The sequence below is a fragment of the Eumetopias jubatus genome, unplaced genomic scaffold (assembly GCF_037043125.1).
Source record: "Eumetopias jubatus isolate StellerSeaLion01/CBP00866 unplaced genomic scaffold, mEumJub1_p1.0 scaffold_7, whole genome shotgun sequence".
NCBI lineage: Eukaryota > Metazoa > Chordata > Mammalia > Carnivora > Otariidae > Eumetopias > Eumetopias jubatus.
Window position 1 is genome coordinate 69239092 of NW_028274813.1, and position 16519 is coordinate 69255610.

General features: G+C 33.1%; 1 protein-coding gene and 1 pseudogene across 5 annotated transcripts in view; one reads left to right on the forward strand and one right to left on the reverse strand.

The window, feature by feature from the left end:
* The window catches only part of NOVA1 (NOVA alternative splicing regulator 1), a 148590-nt gene extending 132490 nt beyond the window's left edge, over positions 1-16100 (forward strand). For all 5 annotated transcript variants that reach the window (XM_028114867.1, XM_028114869.1, XM_028114868.1 and 2 more), the window contains one exon: positions 15096-16100. In XM_028114867.1, the coding sequence (XP_027970668.1) occupies positions 15096-16100 (1005 nt within the window). The remainder of the gene's footprint in view (positions 1-15095) is intronic.
* LOC114217929 (large ribosomal subunit protein eL21 pseudogene) lies at positions 7880-8358 on the reverse strand (annotated as a pseudogene).
* Positions 16101-16519: the final 419 nt, after the last annotated feature.

The window sequence follows — 16519 nt, forward strand, 5'->3', positions numbered from 1 at the left end:
AGATTGAAACTGTAAATTATAGTGTGTGAAATTAAGCTGAGGATGACTTTCTTAAGCAAGAAGAAAACACAAAACAAAGGAATAGGTTAAGATTTGGGATATAAATACATTTTTGGTATAGCAGAATACACCATTAAAAAGCAAAAATGGCAGTATCCTTGAAAAATACACTGCACACATATGACAATGAATTAGTAACTCTACAGAGAACTCCTATATAGGGGGAAAAAAAAGACAGGAGAAAAATAGGCCAAGTTTATGAAAAAGCACTTTACGGAAAAAAAATGGAGATATCCAATGAACATAAGAAAGTATGTTTAACCTCACTAGGCATCAGGGAAATATGAATCAACATCACAGCATTATACTTTTTTTTAACAAATAGATAAAATTCTATGTGTGTTACTAATACACAAATTTTAGGAACACAAAAATATGTGTGTATGTGTGTGCATATGTGTTTATAAATTAAAAGTGCTGGCACATGGGACGCCTGGGTGGCTCAGTCAGTTAAGCGTCTGCCTTCGGCTCAGGTCATGATCCCAGGGTCCTGGGATCGAGTTCCGCATCGAGCTCCTTGCTCAGCAGGGAGCCTGCTTCTCCTTCTGCTTGCCACTCCTGCTGCTTGTGCTTTCTCTCTCTAATAAATAAATAAAATCTTTAAAAAAAAAAAGTGCTGGCACAGATATAGGAAATAATCATTCTTATACAATGTTGATATAAGAAATGCTATAAAATTGCAGCTTCTGAGACTCTATCCAGTAAAACTTAATGCACTAATACACAGGAATATAGGGACAAAGGATGTATATCACAATATTATTTGCAGTGGTAAAAGTTAGGAAACAGCCTGACCTGTTTAACAGGAGAGTGACTGAATAAATTATAGTATTGCAGAATGTTATGTGGTGAAGCTATTAAAAATAATGAGTTAAAGCCCCATAAAATGGCCTAGAATAGTGTTCATAATATATTATCTAAAGAATATTAAGTTGGTAAGAAACATACGTCCCTATGTTTAATAGTCAGAAAACATCTTGTATTCATGTATCATCAGGGTGATGACAAGGAATATGAACAATATCAACTTTTTTTATCTCTCTACTTTGTTTTTAAAATGTTAACTAAGAGAATGTAAAACAAGATGGAGAAAATAATGGCTTCAGTTGTGGTATATACTGTGTTTTAAAGAATATAAAGTGGGAATTTCCCAAGAGGAAGATTGGACCGTCTTTGACATTATATATTTATTTGAGGTATTTGGCTCCTCCTTTCTATAGTCGTGGAGTGCTTTATTGAGGAGTTTCAAGAAGGGTCACAAGAGAGAAGTTTCAGGCCTAGAGAAGGCACTTATTAACTAGCAAAGGAAATGACAACTTTCATATTTTAAAGTTATATCAAATTAAATTGTGTAATATTTATAATATTTTTCTTCATTCTCCCTTAATTAATCCATCAAAGGTTCTCATTCCTAGCTTCACATCAAAATTACCTATGGAGGTATTTATTTAATAGGTCTAGCACAAGATTGGACATGTATATTTAAAGAATAGAGAAATGTTTTCTGAGGCTCTTTACTATATGAAAACTGCAAATTAGTTGACTAAAATTATGATGATTGTGTACTATATTAACACTGTTTCTTCTCTTGAACTTTATTTTTTTAATCATTTTTTTAAAGATTTTTATTTATTTGTCAGAGAGAGAGAGAGAGAGAGCACAAGCAAGGGGGAGCAGTAGAGGGAGAGGAAGAAGCAGGCTCCTCACTGAGCAAGGAGCCTGATGTGGGTCTCGATCCCAGGACCCTGGGATCATGACCTGAGCCGAAAGCAGACGCTTAGCGACTGAGCCACCCAGGGGTCCCTCTTGAACTTTAATTTATCAAAACTTTTGTCATGAGATAATACACTTTATTTGAAAAAATATTAAAGAAAAATATTTGATTTGTGCAGAAGTTGAAGGATAGGTGTTCGGTTTAGCATTGAGAACAGTAGAGTTTCCTAACTAGTACAATTTAAATCTGTGAAAGGTTATTATTACAAAGGATGATTGTCTTTTCAGATAGCATTAGTAGTCTTTGACGATTCCCAGGTATGGTCAGGAGTTCTCTTACCTTGGAGATTTTTATATACAGATTATAGTAGTATTTTTTAAGATTGTTTAACAATAATATTCTTGCCCAAAATTATGGAAAAGTGTTAAATGAGTGCTTCCTGACCATATTCATTCCATTGCAAACTTCTAAGTTTGTCAGTTTGCTATGCTGTAGATAGTGTGTTCTTCACACCCAGTGGTGGGAATCAGAGGATCTGCCTGAGGACAAAATTGCTGCTGAAAGCACATAATTTATATTTTCATAACACCCCATATGGTAAATACCAGATTATCTGACCTTAAAGTCCCCTTTGAAGGTATGATTTCATATGAAGATATATTAATGTTTATGAAAAGTCTAGGGCTTTTCAGTTATTTTGATTGAAGAAAGTGGTAATCTTCAGGGGAAAATAATGAAATAGTCACTCTGTAATGTTGCTTATTTTACATACCATAGATAAATCAGGCATTGGCTCCTAAATAGGCAGACTTGCAATACTCTGGTCTTTCTGGACTACCTACTAGGTAAAGGTGGTTTGTGTATTTCATCAACGTTTTCCTTGCAGTGGCTGTAGTAGTTCTTATACCACAGTATGTTCTCAAGACAGAACATTATACATGTGTTTATATAACCAAAACCCTGAATGCTCTTTACTCCAGACATGTATTAGTCTTGTTGCTCTGTGTGTGTGTGTGTGTGTGTGTGTGTGTACAGTTCAATAGAATTTTTTCCAATCTTTCAAATAAAACCACATAAAAAGGGTAGTTATCTAGTTTATTTTCAACCTTTTAATTTTCTTTTTAAAAAGCTTAGAAGTAGTAATGAATGTCTTTGCATTTTCTTTCAGGTAAGAGTAGTTTTACCAGATGAGAGAATTTGACTCCTGCTCACTATAGAATAAAAATTGTTTCTCATTGTTGACTTTTCTAATTTTTTTTTGTCTTTGATTAGGGAACATTCTAGGAGATAATAAGTTGATCTTTTACATCTTTTCGTCTAAACCTACTTCCTTTATATTTCATTTTATTATGCATTTGTTTAGCTATTTTTTTCTTCAATTAGATGGTACAGTTTTTTACGTTACTCTTTAAAAATATTTTTGGAAAAGGAAATGTTCTATTTCATTAACTGCAAATGGTTTCTAGCAAAATAATAGAAATTATAAAATTAATGTACTTTTGTTTATGGTTCATTAAATATTAGAAGTGAACTACTTCAATCCATATATAGGGAAAAAGTTTAGCTTTGTGACTAATAATAGTGTTTGTTAAATTACAGACATTCTTCTGTAGCCTTTTATTTAGTTAATATTTGTTTATCCCAAGTGTTAATTAAATACAAATAATATATGAAATTTTCACTTTCTTAACAATAGTCATTTGTGATAGTAAATTATCAAACTTTACTAGTAAGATACTGAAATGCAAGCATGTATTGTTTAAAAAAATATTGTCTTCAGAAAAATTGTTGGTAAAATTAAATATAAGAAATGTTGTATTAGCTTGATTAGTAAATCTAAAATACCTACAAGCATCTATATTTGCTTCAATAATATCTTAAGTCATGTAAAAATATGGCACATCAATTTCTTCAATTAAGTAATAATATTTAATTTTAAGCGTAAAAATGGCTTAATCAAAAAATTGTAAAAACAAAATTTAAAACCCAAATTGTGAAAGGTTTCTTTATAGTTAATTATCTAGTTACATAAGTTTAAGTAGAGATTGATTTTCAAACATAGTTGAGACATTTACTTCTAAAAATATCTAATTAGTTTGGTTACATCATAAATATCAAGTCAATCCATGAATAAACTCAGAATCTTAAAATGCTTTAAGTTCCAAAATTACCTTTGTGGTTTTCATAAACAGGCATTTATTTTAATTACATGATTCTTATTTAAAACTATAATTTTAAATTTCCTTATTTGAAAATTTAAAAGTATATTTTAAATCTCATGTCATTTCTCAACTAATTTTATAATATAAATTTAAATATTTAGTAGTCTTTATGATACCACCTGACTGTAATCTTCATAAAGTGAGATCTTATCCTTTTTATTTACTCCTATAAAATTCCCAACGTCTGGAACAGTGCTTGGCACACAGTAGGCACTAAATAAATAATTATGTAGTAAATACCAGAAATGTACTAAAACTATTTTAAACAAATTATTTTGCTTTTGCACGATTTATTTATTCAGTGCCTAATTTGGGAGTAATTTTTTTATTTCCTTTTGTTACACTGCTTTTCAAATATTAAAATAAGACAAAGTTTATATGGTAAGGGAAAAAAAGCTCACCTGAAATTCGATCTCTATTATTCCCTTCATTTCAGTTTTACTTGTATATGATTTTACACTACTTAATCCAAAATCTACATACACATTTATATATATTTTAGAATTTTGTGTTATTTTCCACACAGTTATTTTTTAAGATTTTATTTATGTATTTGACACAGAGAGAGAGAGCACAAGCAGGGGGAGTGGCAGGCAGAGGGAAAGGGAGAAGCAGGCTCCCCGCCGAGCAAGGAGCCTGATGGGGAGGCTCAATCCCAGGACCCCGGGGTCATGATCTGACCCAAAGCCAGGCGCTTAACGACTGAGCCACCCAGGCACCTCTATTTTCCACACTCTTTTATAATTGCATGTAGTGCCTATGCACTGTTCTGTGTGTATATTTTCTGTGTTTTGGGTTATTTCCCAGAAGGATCACAAAAGGAGAGAAACTAAGGTAAAGATTATGCTCATTTTATAACTTAATGTATACTATAGTGTGATTTCCAAGAGGCAGTGCATACTGCCACACATTTTTTAAAAGAAAGAGATTAATAGACCACTCCTGGTTCACTTATTTTTAGTGATTAATTTTGCTGATTACCTTGAATATCTTTGATTGATTAGCAGTTTAATATTTTCTTGCCAAACACAGTTCTTTACTGTTCACTATTTAATGAATTGTTTATTCACTTTTATGGTCCCCTAGACTACCTTATCCATTCCTGTTGCTTTAAAATAACTATCTCTATGTTAACTCTCAAATTTCGTCTGATCTCCAGACCCATAGCCGATCACCTGCTCAGTATCAACACTTAGATGTCTGATGGGGATTTCAAACTTAAAATATCCAAAATAGAATTCTTGATTCCCTCTATCCTTATCTCTCATCACTTTTCATCATCCACTTCCATGAGCAAAGCCCCTACATTTTTCACTTTTTAAATTGACATTACAGCCTTTAAGATATTGAGTTAAAAACATTAGTTTTCATATTAAAACCCCAAATATTTCAAATACATTTTTTCACTAATCAGAATTAAGAGCACTAAACATTTATCTTATTATATATACTCTGAAAGAGCTGGTCAAAGAAGAGGTGGTTTAAAATAATAACAGCAATAATAATAATGATTTCTAAGAGACTTTTGATAATTTGACACATGGACAATGATGACAAATAGGACTTCCAGAAATTTAACCTCATTTTAGTAAAATATAGTTTAGTAAGCATTAAGATAACAGTGCTCAAAATTATTTTCATTTGTAAATAATAAGCTGCCCTAAAATGTTTTGTCATTTACAACCCTTGTGTTTTCTTTATAATTATTTGATTTCTAGTATTAATTCTTTTTTGACATACTTATGTCTAGAGTACCTAGCATCTCAACATAACAAATAGTTTAAAGTGCTTTTCTTTTCCTTGTTCTTAACCTATAAAAAATTGATTTTTCCTATTTTTCTTATACCTAAGTGTATCCCTCTCTGGAATGTGATGTGATATGCCTTTAAAATATGCAGCAGTCATCAAAAGAAAAAAAAAACTTAGTTTCAGGTGTGCAATATAAAATTCCACATATGAGTGAGATCAGATTTGTCTTTCTCTAACTAATTTTATTTTGCTTCACTCTAGCTCCATCCATGTCACTGCAAATGGCAAAATTTCTTTTTTTATGGCTGAGTAATATTCCATTGTATATCTATACCACATCTTTATCTTTTAATCACTTGATGGACACATGGGCTGGTTCCATAATTTGGCCATTGTAGATAATGCTGCTATAAACATCAAGGTGCATGAATCCTTTTGAATTAGTATTTTTGTATTCTTTGGGTAAATATCTACTAGTGCAATTGCTGGATTATAGTGCAGTTCTATTTTTAACTTTTTGAGGAACCTCCATACTGTTTTCCACAGTGGCTGCCCCAGTTTGCAATCCCACCAACAGTACAAGAGAGTTCCCCCTCTCCACATCTTGCCAATACCTGTTTTTTCTTGTGTTGTTAATTTTAGCCATTCTGACAGGTGTGAGGTGGTATCTCATTGTAGATTTGATTTGTATTTCCCTGATGATCAGTGATGCTGAACATCTTTTCATGTGTCTGTCCATCTGTGTGTCTTCTTTGGAAAATTGTCTGTTTGTGTCTTCTGCCCATTTTATAATTGGATTATTTGTTTTTTGGGTTTTGAGTTTGATAAGTTCTTTATAGATTTTTGGATACTAGCCCTTTATCAGATATTTCATTTGAAAATATCTTCTCCCATTCTGTAGGTTGTCTTTTAGTTTTGTTGTTTCCTTTGCTGTGCAGAAGCTTTTTTATTTTGTAGTTTATTTTTGCTTTTGTTCCCCTTGCCTCAAGAGCTATATCTAGAAAGAAGTTGCTGTGGCTGATGTCAAAGAGGTTACTGCCTGTGTTCTCCTTTAGGACTTTTATGGTTTCATGTCTCACATTTAGGTCTTTAATCCATTTTTAATTTATTTCTGTGTATGATTTAAGAAAGTGGTTTAGTTTCATTCTTTTCATGTTGCTGTCCAGTTTTCCCAACACCATTTGTATAAACTACCAAAACTGAAACAGGACGAAATAGAAAACTTGAACAGATCAATAATCAGCAAAGAAATTTAATCAGTAGTCAAAAAACTCCCAACAAACAAAAGTCCAGGGCCAGATGGCTTCACAGGTGAATTCTACCAAGCATTTAAAAGAAGAGTTAGTACCTGTTCTTCTCAAACTATTCAAAAAAAATAGAAAAGGAAGGAAAACTTCCAAATTCATTCTGTGAGGCTAGTATCACCCTTATACCAAAACCAGATAACAACTCCACTAAAAAAGAGAACTACAGGCCAATATCTCTGATGAACATAGATGCAAAAATCCTCACCAAAATACTAGAAACCAAATCCAACAATACATTTAAATAAATAAATAAATAAAATTAAAAAACAAAACAAAACCATTTACCATGATCAAGTGGGATTTATTCCTGGGTTGCAACAGTGGTTCAATATTTACAAATCAATCAACGTGATACACCACATTAATAAAAGAAAGGATAAGAACCATATCATTTTCGGGCGCCTGGGTGGCTCAGTTGGTTAAGCGACTGCCTTCGGCTCAGGTCATGATCCTGGAGTCCCGGGATCGAGTCCCACATCGGGCTCCCTGCTCAGCAGGGAGTCTGCTTCTCCCTCTGACCCTCTTCCCTCTCGTGCTCTCTATCTCTCATTCTCTCTCTCTCAAATAAATAAATAAAATCTTTAAAAAAAAAAGAACCATATCATTTTCAATAGATGCAGAAAAAACATTTTAAAAGGACAATATCCATTCATAATGTTAGTGGTTTTTTAAATGACCATAAATCTGTGAGTGTTACTAGTTTCAGTAATTTTATGATAAGATTAAAATATCTATACATTTATCTTTTGTGTATTTCAGCATGGTTGCAATATAATCTTTGAGTTATTTTTTTACAGTCTTGAGGTCTTCTATTTTTTTTACATTTATCATGCCATGAATTCACAGGGAATGGGATCCAGCAGCTCAGGCTCCTTTCGACTGGTTCTCATGAAATGTGCTTCTTTGGATGAGGCAGGCTGGCCCTTCAGTTGAACCCAAGTACCTTTCTCTTTGGCTTCCCTCTTTTCCTGATCCTTTTCCTTCACATGCTTCAGGAAGCTATTTCAGCTCTTTGAGTGCTTAATATGCTCAATACTTACATTAATTCTCTTGGCAAGAGTCTTACCCTTGTTTGTTTATGACAATGCCCACAGCATGCTGAGTAACACTGTAGACTCTTCCAGTTTTGCCATAGTAACATTTGTGGGGCATTCCTTTTTGAACAATGCCCATTCCCTTGATGTCCACAATATCACCTTTCTTGTAGATTCACATGTTATGAGGCCAAAGGATCAACTTCTTGTTCTCTAAAAGGACTAGAGAACATATAGCGGGTACCTCTCCTCCTTCCCTTTGTGTTGGTCATTTTGGCAAATTAGTGGAAGATGGTGGCTCTGGCCAAAAGGATAGTCTTTGAATTTAGATTTTAGAGATGATAACGTTATTCTTGTTTTAAGCTATTCTTGTTTTAAGAACCCAATGTCATATTTTTTACATACATGCACATATACATGACTGTATAGCCATGATGGAATCTTTTAAATAGTTTATTATTTAGTTCTTACTAATCTATATTTAGTTTTATTTTTTAAACAGTTATCCAATTGCTAACATCAACTAAGTGCAAATAACAAAAACAAAATTAGATAAGATAATGGCCTTCAGAAAGATAAAATTCTGTAAAAGAAGCAAATATCTGTTGTATGCTAATATAAGCCAGCATTGGATAAGTAACATAATAAGAAATACAGAAAAATATTTTGACACTTCGGTTTTAGGGAACCAGGATTGAGTTTACAAACTATATTGCATTTGAACTGTTCTTGCAGGACATATAAGATTTCAGGAGGCAAAAATGTATGCATTTTCAGGGAAAGAACAGTGTGGAAATATAGGTAGATAACATTTGAGTCAGTTGGACCAAATGAGTAAATAATAAGCAAAGACATGGAAAAAAATGACTAATATAGAGTATATCCAAGAACTAGAAGGTAAAGTTTGGATTCAGCATGGTATACCAGTCTTAAAAGATGAAGCTGGGAAGACAAGTCAGGGACAGGATACAGAGAATTTGGAATGTCTACATAAGGATTCTAGATAATTCAGTAGGTAACTGAATGGGGGAGTCGTCACTGACAGCTGTTGAGTAGCGTTTTTTATAATGCTAAAATGAAAACTCTCCATCCATAATCTTACCAAGTTTTCTGATTTTATAGATGATGAAACTGAAGTGATTTGACAAAGGTCACACAGCAGAGCCAGGGTGAGAGCCTGTATCTTCAAACTGCCTACTCTAGATTATTTTTATAATACCACACATTTCTTTAGCTAGGATAAAGCAGTAGGTCTGGGCAAGAAGCATTTTAGGGAGAAAAAAATAAAACTGTACATAACAGGATGTAGAGATCTATGGAGCAAGAAAAGGCACAGATGGCTCCCAGGTTTGAAACCTGGTGTTGGCAGTGGTGGAGGAAGGACTGGTGAAGACATATAAGAAAAGACAGCATGGTATTTTACAATAATATTATGCATGCTTATGAAAACTGTATTGCCTTTGATTTGATTATCAAAAGTGGAGTAGATTAAACAGACTAGTAGAGAGAAGGGTGGCTTTTTTGTTCTGTTTGGATACTTGTATTCATGTAGCCGTCCTGTACATATTTTGTCAAATCAGTACTTTTCAGGATGGCAGTTATTTATGTGTATAAAATTTATAATCAAAAGAAAAGATACGAGGTTTTCAGTTTACTTTGGTCTGCAATTCAATATAGATCCCCAAAATGACACATGCATCTTCACTGGACACTACAAAATGGTGCCTCAGTAGCCTGAGGTGTAATACATTGGGGAAATGATAGAGATTTATTCTGTTAGATCATGTAGGGTATATCTTGGTAAAAGGTAAATTAAGTAATCCACTGTGTTTCTTCACCAGAGCTATAATGTTTTGACTTTTAGAGTATCAAGAGATACAACAAAATGTCAATATTTCTTTTGGATAGGCAAATAATATATGATATAACAAGAATGTAAAAATGCTTTCTAATATTCTGCTTGCCTGGTTATAAATTATAGAAATCCAGTGCCAAGTGACTTAAAAAGGGAGTTATATTGATCTGTGCTAGCTTTAGACATGGTTAGATTCAGATGCCAAAAATGCTGTCAGAAATTTTTCTCTCTCCATTTCTGTAGACTCCTTTTATCCAGGTTAACTTTATTTTCAGTCAGGTCCTTCCTTTTTCCATATGGTGGCAAGATAGTCACTAGTAATGTCAGGCTTGTGCTCTACTAGATTAGAAACACAGGTATCTCTGTCTCAGTGGTTTTACCAAATTCTCAGGTTAACTCATTGGACCATCCTGGGCCACATGCTCAATCCCAAATCAGTACCTGCCAGCGGTGTGGAAATTGTGATGTGTCAGGCTCTGTTATGTTTCCACTCCTAGAGTATTGGAAGGTTGTCAGCCTTACCTGAAGCACATGCACTAAGAGTGAGAGAGGGTATTTCCCAAAGGAAAATTAGGGTCTGTTGCCAGAAGAAGGAAGATCAGCATGGCTGAATGAAAGAATAAAAGAAAGGTACCCACTATTCATAGGCATTGCTTTATAAATATAAGTCCATGCATATATGGTATATAATATGGCAGCCCTTAAGTAGTCCATACTATTAATTGAGGTATCTTAAATTATAATGGAGCTTGTTTTAAATTTATATGAAAATATGGCTTTATGAAATAATTAATTTTCCTGCCATGATGATGAATTATGATTACAGACACTTTCATTGTTTTATAAGACCATAATGAGTTTTAGTTCTTATTTGGCAAAGGAGTAAATTTGTTTTGCTTACTATTTATTTTTAATTGAAACATATCAACATTAAAACCTACCTATTTGGTATTTTTAATACTGTTTATAGGATTCCCATAGAGGTTCTTCTTTGGCTGCACATAGAGAAATAGTCATTTTAGTTTTTCTGAAAAGCAGTTGATACTACTAAAATTAGCATTATTATATTGTTAATCTTATAATTATTTGATAGTACATAATTATAAATCTAGGAACAGGGAAAATTTAAGTAGACATTTTTTTCTTTAAAAACAATACTTAAGCACATGATCACTATTAAAATGGGTTTAGGTGTGAATGGAACCTCTCCAACATAGAGATAACTAACTGGTCAACCTTACAGGAATGTCTGATAAAGAACAGTATACTTCTAGAACAAAAAATGTGAAAGACGTTTAGATACATAATAATCATTTTCTCTCAAAGATTTTCTTACCCCTTCTCCTTCCAGTTAGGCTTTGTGTCTACTTTGTACTCTTCATGTATTTATATACCAGCACTTTTAAGACTTCCCTGCACTGTTACATTTATACATCTTTTTCCACAACTAATCTAAAAGAAGGCAGGAGCAGTGTCATATATATCCTTTATCTCTAACTCCCAACACATGGCCTGGACCACTCAGTAAGCATTCCATTAAGGATTGAATTGATGGTAGCAACTATAGAATAGTTCTGAAAACTGATTTGTAGCTGTCAACAGCGTATCTGATTTAGTTAGTGTATGTTACACCAAATAATGTATATGCTGCTTAGGATCAGTTTTTTTTTTTTTTTTATTCCTCTCAATTCTTTAGAATAAGTACATATATACTTATGTGAGTCAGTATGTGGACAGACTTCACCAATGAAAATGAAGCCATACATATAATTAAAATTTGCTATTTATCATCTCATTGGGGAAGCAAACACTATCAGTGCACAGACTTTTTCTTTGGTAAATGCTGTATTCCTATGTCTAAGAAATAAACAAGTAGCCATCTTACATAATTTTCCACCCTCCCTTTCTCTCCCCTACCCCACCCAGGATTCAGTAGCCCACTATCTCCAAGCTTCCACACTGGTGCCTCACTTCTTGACTCTGACCTGACACATAAGATGGAAATAGAACACTACTTTTTCTAAGATATTATGCACATGGATCAATTTTTCTTTTTGCCTCAACTTCTTCTTTTCAGAGAGTTTGTTTCCTCTTTGTGTCCATATTAGATTAAGTGTACAAATAGATACATATTTTTTTTTAAGTCTTCAAGGAAAAAAGTATAAATCTGAGAGGTTTTTCATTTCTTTGGGTCAAAAATAAAAGTTAGGTGACATGTTCCCTTGGCTAGGCTATTAAGTATTTACATTTTAAAAAATTTGTAATTTAATAACTTTTTATACTTATATTTTCTTAAATGTTTAATATCTGAGATCAGTAACCTTATGCAGAATTATTACTATCTAAAGTTAAGAAGTGCTACTATAAATATTAATGTGCAATCTTTAATGTTTTCTCTTAAATCATAACCCACCCTTATGTAGTTATATATGACAAATGTAAATTCTACAAACAAAAATGGGGAACCACATCAGTATTTGATAAAATAATTTATATAAGATTATTTCAAATAGTTAAAACTAAAATCCAGGGAATAGTACTTATTACATGAGGTTTGTTTTTTGTTCTTTTTTTTGTGGTCTGACAGTAATTCGAATTATAAGGACATCTTTAATATAAAGATGGATGGCATGGTGTCGTTTTCCATTTCCAAAGAGACAGATTTTTTGGAAGATGTTTATGGTTATGAGAAGTTCACACACCATTTCTGAACTATACATTGTTTCAGAATTTTTTTTTGAATATTGAAAAGAAATAAAAATGAGGAAAGGAAAAAAGAAAAGAAAGGACAAACTAATGTACAATAATGGCAGTGTTGTGCACACATCAAGTTCTTTTGGAAGAATAGAACTAGTACAAGAGTTTTTACCAAAAAAGCTGTGGATGCAGTAAATATAGTATGAGACTGGTGTGCGATGTAATATAAATTAATGTCATCTTCACACATCTCATAAAAGCTTAAGGTGATTTTAGAATGGATGTTATAAATTTATACATTTCATTGCTTTTTACTGACAGTCAATAGGACAGTTCCCATAGTTGACCTTTCATGTGCTCTTCTCTTCTTGGGTTATAATCATGCAGGTAATCATTACACTGGGCAAAACAACAGTGATATTAGAATTTAAAATAATTTAGGAACAGTTCTTATGAAAGTTTTGGTTAACTAATGTGTTTTTCTTCATAAAAATTATGTTAAAACATAAAAATTACATTAAAAACTACAGTTTGCCAGTATATAAATGTTTTCAACTATGTAAAAAATGTTCTGATTTTAAAAAGAAGTACTTATTTATAAAATATAATCATATTTAACATTCAGACATCATATTTAACAATCCTTAAAAGTAAATTTTCTCAGTACTTCATGTGCACAGGATAAAATGTAAGGATGATTCTAATTCGTCTTTATAATTAGTGTAAGAAGTAATCATGGTTTAACTTCCTAATTATACTTTAACATACTGCAGCATTTCAGACAAATAATTTTCTATGAAAAAGTCTGTGAACAAAATTAACAAATTAACATGTTTTAAAAAATTATTTCTCAGCCTACTTCTTGAAACTGAATGCACTTAATCAGGAGGAATATGAAGGACATATTTGACATTCCTAAGAAATGTTTCTAGAAAATTTAGAATGTTTTCAATAAAATGAAATTATTTTATAGACAAATTGGAATGAAACAAAATCCCATTCCTATAAATTATATGTATGAAAAAAAAAGTTGTGTGTGTGTACATGTGTGTTAATACACGTAAACATATTTATGAGGTGACCCAGTCTAGAATTCGAATTTATACTTTTGCTGCTTGATACCTTCAAGAGCAAAATTGCCAGAAATGCATGGCTATATCTCTTTAAAATATTTTTACCCAAATCTGTGTTTTAAAGATAGCATGGCAATACTTGCTGAAAACTAGCTAATGAAATACTTCATAGCATATCTCAACTAAATTCCTGCTCATATTTCAACAAGTCACTTCAACCTACCATTTTAACATCTAGAACAAGGAAAGCAATTACTTTAGTGCTTTGTCAGTGACACAACACTCCCAGTTTTTGATCTTCCCAGTGAGTCACAAAACAGTGCCACGCCTATCTTTGTGCTACCAAAATAAAATTTTTAATATTTATATTTTAATTTCGGGGGTTAGGAAAATACCTTCCTGATTTTATCCTTTTTATAATAGTATTTTATTGTAATTAAATAAATCCAAATAGGCTAGGTTTTGTGGTTGGATGTTTCGATACAAATAAACTAAAATGCCTCTATTCATATGGTCACATCCTATCATTGCAATTATTCCTGTGATTTCAGTAAATTTTTAGTAACCTTTGATAATATGGTTGTAAGCCCTATTTTTTAAAATGTAGCTAAACTGCCAAAAAAGAGAATTATCTATGTAAATAAAATAGTCATTTTACAAATTTAAGTAGAACATCCGGGTAATATCATACTCAAATATCATTCTTCACCTCCCTAAAATGATGGAAATTTTTTATCTTAACTATTTAGAAATGTCTGTTATTTTGATAAAGTTATGTGTTGTGTGTCAGTTTAATTGAAAAATCAAAATACCACTAGTAATAATTTTGTTGACCTCTGAATATATTAGTCATGAAACAAGGTTTGAATAACACAAAAATTGGAACATGAAATTAATTTTCCGAAGAGACTCAAGCTAAAACTTTACAGCTTTTATCTTTACTAACTTTGCATCACAATCCTGCACTCTTTGCTTTTGTATGTTTTAGACCAAAGGTATTCTTAGAGCTACAAAAAGTGAAGAATATCAACAGTATTTTTATTTTGGCGCTATATAAAAATGTTACCATTGGTGTATAGTTATTGATACCCATTTTTTAGAACATACTAATATCTTATAACTTCTGCAATGCACAAAGACTCCGGGAAAATTTTTAATGATTTTAAACTGAAATTGCTTTTTCTTTTGGAAATTCTGATTTTACAAGATAATTGTATTAAAATGCGGCAAAAGTCGCTTTAGAAGTTGTGATATTTCTATCTTCCATAAATTATGTTTAAACTAATTTTCAATTTATTATTTTACTTTTTCTAGGATAGCAAAGTAATATAATGTGTATGCACAGAACAGAAGTATTATTTATACGTATTTTTTTTAATTACAGGTAAAGATTATAGTTCCCAACAGCACAGCAGGTCTGATAATAGGGAAGGGAGGTGCTACTGTGAAGGCTATAATGGAGCAGTCAGGGGCTTGGGTGCAGCTTTCCCAGAAACCTGATGGGATCAACTTGCAAGAGAGGGTTGTCACTGTGAGTGGAGAACCTGAACAAAACCGAAAAGCTGTTGAACTTATCATCCAGAAGATACAAGAGGATCCACAGAGTGGCAGCTGTCTCAATATCAGTTATGCCAATGTTACAGGTCCAGTGGCAAATTCCAATCCAACCGGATCTCCTTATGCAAACACTGCTGAAGTGTTACCAACTGCTGCTGCTGCCGCAGGGCTATTAGGACACGCTAACCTTGCTGGCGTTGCAGCCTTTCCAGCAGTTTTATCTGGCTTCACAGGCAATGACCTGGTGGCCATCACCTCTGCACTTAATACTTTAGCCAGCTACGGATATAATCTCAACACATTAGGTTTAGGTCTCAGCCAAGCAGCAGCAACAGGGGCCTTGGCTGCAGCAGCTGCCAGTGCCAACCCAGCAGCAGCAGCAGCCAATTTGTTGGCCACCTATGCCAGTGAAGCCTCAGCCAGTGGCAGCACAGCTGGTGGCACGGCGGGGACATTTGCATTAGGTAGCCTGGCTGCTGCTACTGCTGCAACCAATGGATATTTTGGAGCTGCTTCTCCCCTAGCTGCCAGTGCCATTCTAGGAACAGAAAAATCCACAGATGGATCAAAGGATGTAGTTGAAATAGCAGTGCCAGAAAACTTAGTTGGTGCAATACTTGGCAAAGGAGGGAAAACATTAGTGGAATACCAGGAGTTGACTGGTGCAAGGATACAGATCTCCAAAAAAGGAGAATTCGTACCTGGCACAAGGAATCGGAAGGTAACCATTACTGGAACACCAGCTGCAACACAGGCTGCTCAGTATTTAATTACACAAAGGATCACATATGAGCAAGGAGTGCGGGCTGCCAATCCTCAGAAAGTGGGTTGAGTGCCCCAATTATACATCAGATTGTTTTAACCCCTCCTTTACCCCATTTTCAAGAAGGATGTACTGTACTTTGCAGAAGTGAAGTTTTTCTGTTATTAATATATAATTATGCAAATGAATGCGACTATGTTGACAATGTGTATATGTAAATAATATGTGTTTTACCAGATGTTTCATAGAAAGAATTTTTTCTTGATCTGTTTTGTTCTCTATACTTTGCTTGTGTATATTTGTCAGAGGTGTTTCTAGTGTAAGATTTAAGCCTGCCATTTTACCAGCATTATTGTAGTTTAATGATTGAATGTAGACAGGGATATGCGTATAGTTTTCAGTATTAGTTCTAGATAACACTAAATTAACTACTGTTAGGTTGAGTATGGTGGGGTCAGTGACCTAAAATGGAGTGAGGCCAAAGCACT